At 43.8% G+C, this 3637-nt stretch overlaps 1 protein-coding gene across 2 annotated transcripts in view; it reads left to right on the top strand.

The window, feature by feature from the left end:
• Nucleotides 1-1837: 1837 nt before the first annotated feature.
• Nucleotides 1838-3637, top strand: part of LOC123977080 — a 9848-nt gene continuing 8048 nt past the window's right edge. Inside the window, exons 1-2 of one of the 2 annotated variants that reach the window (XM_046059566.1) lie at nt 1838-1917; nt 2587-2769. In XM_046059566.1, the coding sequence (XP_045915522.1) occupies nt 2724-2769 (46 nt within the window). In that variant the 5' untranslated portion in view covers nt 1838-1917; nt 2587-2723. The remainder of the gene's footprint in view (nt 1918-2586; nt 2770-3637) is intronic. The other variant, XM_046059567.1, reaches the window with a different exon arrangement.

Below are 3637 nucleotides of genomic sequence, written 5' to 3'. Positions count from 1 at the left end.
TGGCTCAACACAGAAGGGCCAACTCCTCAGGTCAAGACTCTGCAGTCTACTTACATCTGAAGGACAGAGGACACTCGTTTGAGGACCACCAGGTGCACATTTTAGACAGAGAAGATGGATGGTTTGAAAGAGGTGTCAAGGAAGCATCTACACCAGGGTCGAGAAGCCGTCATTGAACAGGGGAGGGGGTCTACGCCACCACTTATCCCCCACTTACAATGCTGTCCTTTCATCACTTCCCAGGAAACTCAACAAACGTAACCTATTGGCCTCAGGTGAAGATACCAACGATGGTCGTTCAGTCTTGGCCACAGGTAGTCTTAACGACTGTAACGACTGTCGTCACAGCAACAAGGAACACTAACGAACCAGCGGTATCGATGACCCTGGCAAACGACTGAGGTTAAATAGCTGAGTTTCCCTGCCAGTCAGTCAGAACTGAAGAAGTCCTTTGGATGAGGGATGAAACATCTTCCAGTCATCAACCAAGTCCAGTTGCCCTTGACTTTAACCTTTGTTGGTTATTTAATGATGTATTGATTTGTCACCGGGCCGGACAGGGGGGCAGACATGGGGATGGGGGGGCACAAACAGACAGCACAGAGAAAGGACAACACCTGCAAGAGAAGGGGGATGGAAGGTGGGGACAACAGGGAATAGCAGAGGGAAACACCAATTGCAGAAAGCAACGAAACCTGCAATAGAACAGAGAGGGGGGCTTGGGGAGAAGAAAAACAACAACAAACAAACAGACACAAACAAAAACAAACAAAAAATAACGCTAGTAATAATAATAGTAAAAGACAACCAGCTGAACAGCAGCAACAAACAGCTGACATAGTAAGATAACCAAGAGAAAAATGAAAACAAGAAACAGTCACGCACAATAAATAAGCAACACAGCACAGCCATGAGAGCTGAAACATTTAATTTAAATAAGTAACTGAAAGAAAAGCAGGAATAATTCTACCAGGGACAACCTAAATTTGTTTGAGTCTATGTGTGAGACTGTGTGTGTGTGCGTGCGTGTGGGTGAATGTGTCTGTGTGTGTGTACACATGTGTGCGCACATGTGTGTGCGCATAAGCCTGTTAAAGAATGTAGGTGTTAGTGAGAGTGGGACGCCACGACTGTGCCACACCGACCCCAGCAACAGGCAGGCAAGAACCCCAGTAGCCAATAGGGGTGGGAGAAAGAAAAAAAAAATCCTAAAATATATATAAATATGATTCCCAGATGCACCGCAACACAAACGCGTAAGACCTCGACCCAACCAAAAGATAATAATGACCATCCAAAACGCAATGCCGACGGAACGCATGAGGCATAGCTCGCAGAAGAGCAGCGCCTGGACCGACCGCGGTGCGCACACAACAGAGACCAGTGCTCCACCCAGAACCCCAGCGCCGCACAGCGAACAACCAAAACGCCACGCAATCACCAACATCAATGCACAAGTGACGAGCCCAACGTGCACACTGCGCGACCACGGCGACACCAAATGCCCGGCAGCCCCCCCCCCGCAAATACCGCGTGCGAGGTCGGGCAAATGAGAGGGGCAAATGAGAGAGAGCGAGCGGCAGAACACGACAGCGAAAGCCAGCAGAGAGAAACACCAGCAGCAAGTCCCAGCCCGGCAGCAAACGCGCCACATAGGCCACCGTGCACCCGCCAATAAAAGTCCGCCGTCCCCTCAACCGCCGGAAAAACTAAGGCCGCCCGCGCCTGCCAACATCCCCCATGCACAGCACGCCCCCAGGCCGCCGTGCAACACCAGCCAAACCAGCAACAAGGCAAAATCAACTAGCTCAGCTGCATGCCACCAGCAACCCATCCACCAGGGGATTGTAGGGCGATTGTCAATCACACCGCAGCCCTCCAAACCCCACTCCCATTTCCGCCCGCATGTCCGGCCAGGTGACAAGTATATGCATAATTAAATACATAATAAAGAGGACAAAGTGAAAGAAAGTTGTGAACATTTGTCAGAAATCAGGAGAAATGTCACCCCGTGAGAAACCTGAAACCTGGAGAGGATGATGAAATACAGGAGTCTGTAGTGAAAATTGGGAGGGTTAGAAAGTAAAAGCTAACCAGAGATAAACTCTGTGGCTCCTTGTTTACTTACGCCTGACAGCGTTGTGTGTTTGACGTCGTATGATTTTTCTGTGCATGTGGGTTACTTGCAGGCCGTGGACAGTTTAAGCTTCAGTCTGATATGGGCCACATTTTAACAATAATGTCAATAATAAACATCAGGTCTGAGCAATAAATGGTAATGGACTGCACAGTTAACAAGTAGTCTTGTTATTCTGTTTTTTGGTTTCTTACCAGAAATATCACTTCCTTTTGATTACGCCACTGAAATGACAGAGTACTCTGAGTACATACTTTGTCCTGTGAGCAACATCCCAGAAAGTTAATTTTGTTTCAGTGGAATAAACCAGGATTAATTAATTATGTATTTTAACATGATACATACATAAAGGCACTATCATCAGCTAAAAAAATTATTAAAATGGAGTTTGTGTGTAATTGACAAGTGTAGTTTGTGTAACACAAGTGTCTTCTTCTTGTTTTGTGGAGTCGATTTAGGTGGTTCATAGAAGTGATGAAACTTTAACTCTACATCAACCACAAAGAGGAAACCGCACCATTACATACAGACCTGCAGCAGAGGAGTCTCACAACTCGTCCATCTGCCAACAGGGAATGGACACAGAATGTCTCTACTGGAATTAATCCTTATTTTTGTGCTTCAGTTTGAAGGTAAAGATCTGTTTTCTTATTTAAATGTTAAATTTTACAGAAATGTCACTTTTTCATTAGCTACTATTAGATAAAGGCTTGTGTCATAAAATGCTACCAGGAGCACGCCACACATTTCCTGCTTTATAAACCACTTTGATAAACTTTGATAACCTTTGTAGCCTCTAATAAACATGTGAGACAAGAGCAGGATTGTAATTATGAATCACTTATTTTTAGGTATATTTTTTTCAATGTGCAGATTTACAGACATACAGAAGGACAGACAAGACTCTGTTCTCTGTGTGGTTTCTTTAAACTCTTAACAGAATATGTAAGTGTTTACATGATAACCTGATGCAGTTAGTAATCAGTGCAGATAAATAATACAAATGCACACAAAACAAAACGGGATAAGGGAAAAAGTTAATAACAGATATGCAGATTTTATTTGATCTGAATCAGTCGTTGTTTATTCTGATCAAGTTTTTTTTGTGGTTTCAACAGTAGAGGTAGGTGTTATCCCAAAGAGCCAGAGGTTCACTGATTAAGTGAAACATACATTACCGTTCAAAAGTTTGGGGTCACATTGAAATGTCCTTATTTTTGAAGGAAAAGCACTGTACTTTTCAATGAAGATAACTTTAAACTAGTCTTAACTTTGAAGAAATACACTCTATACATTGCTAATGTGGTAAATGACTATTCTAGCTGCAAATGTCTGGTTTTTGGTGCAATATCTACATAGGTGTATAGAGGCCCATTTCCAGCAACTATCACTCCAGTGTTCTAATGGTACAATGTGTTTGCTCATTGGCTCAGAAGGCTAATTGATGATTAGAAAACCCTTGTGCAATCATGTTCACACATCTGAAAACAGTTTAGGTCG

Source organism: Micropterus dolomieu, linkage group LG09 (assembly GCF_021292245.1).
Source record: "Micropterus dolomieu isolate WLL.071019.BEF.003 ecotype Adirondacks linkage group LG09, ASM2129224v1, whole genome shotgun sequence".
NCBI lineage: Eukaryota > Metazoa > Chordata > Actinopteri > Centrarchiformes > Centrarchidae > Micropterus > Micropterus dolomieu.
Note: the sequence above shows the minus strand (reverse complement) of the source record. Positions and strands in the feature narration are given on the sequence as shown.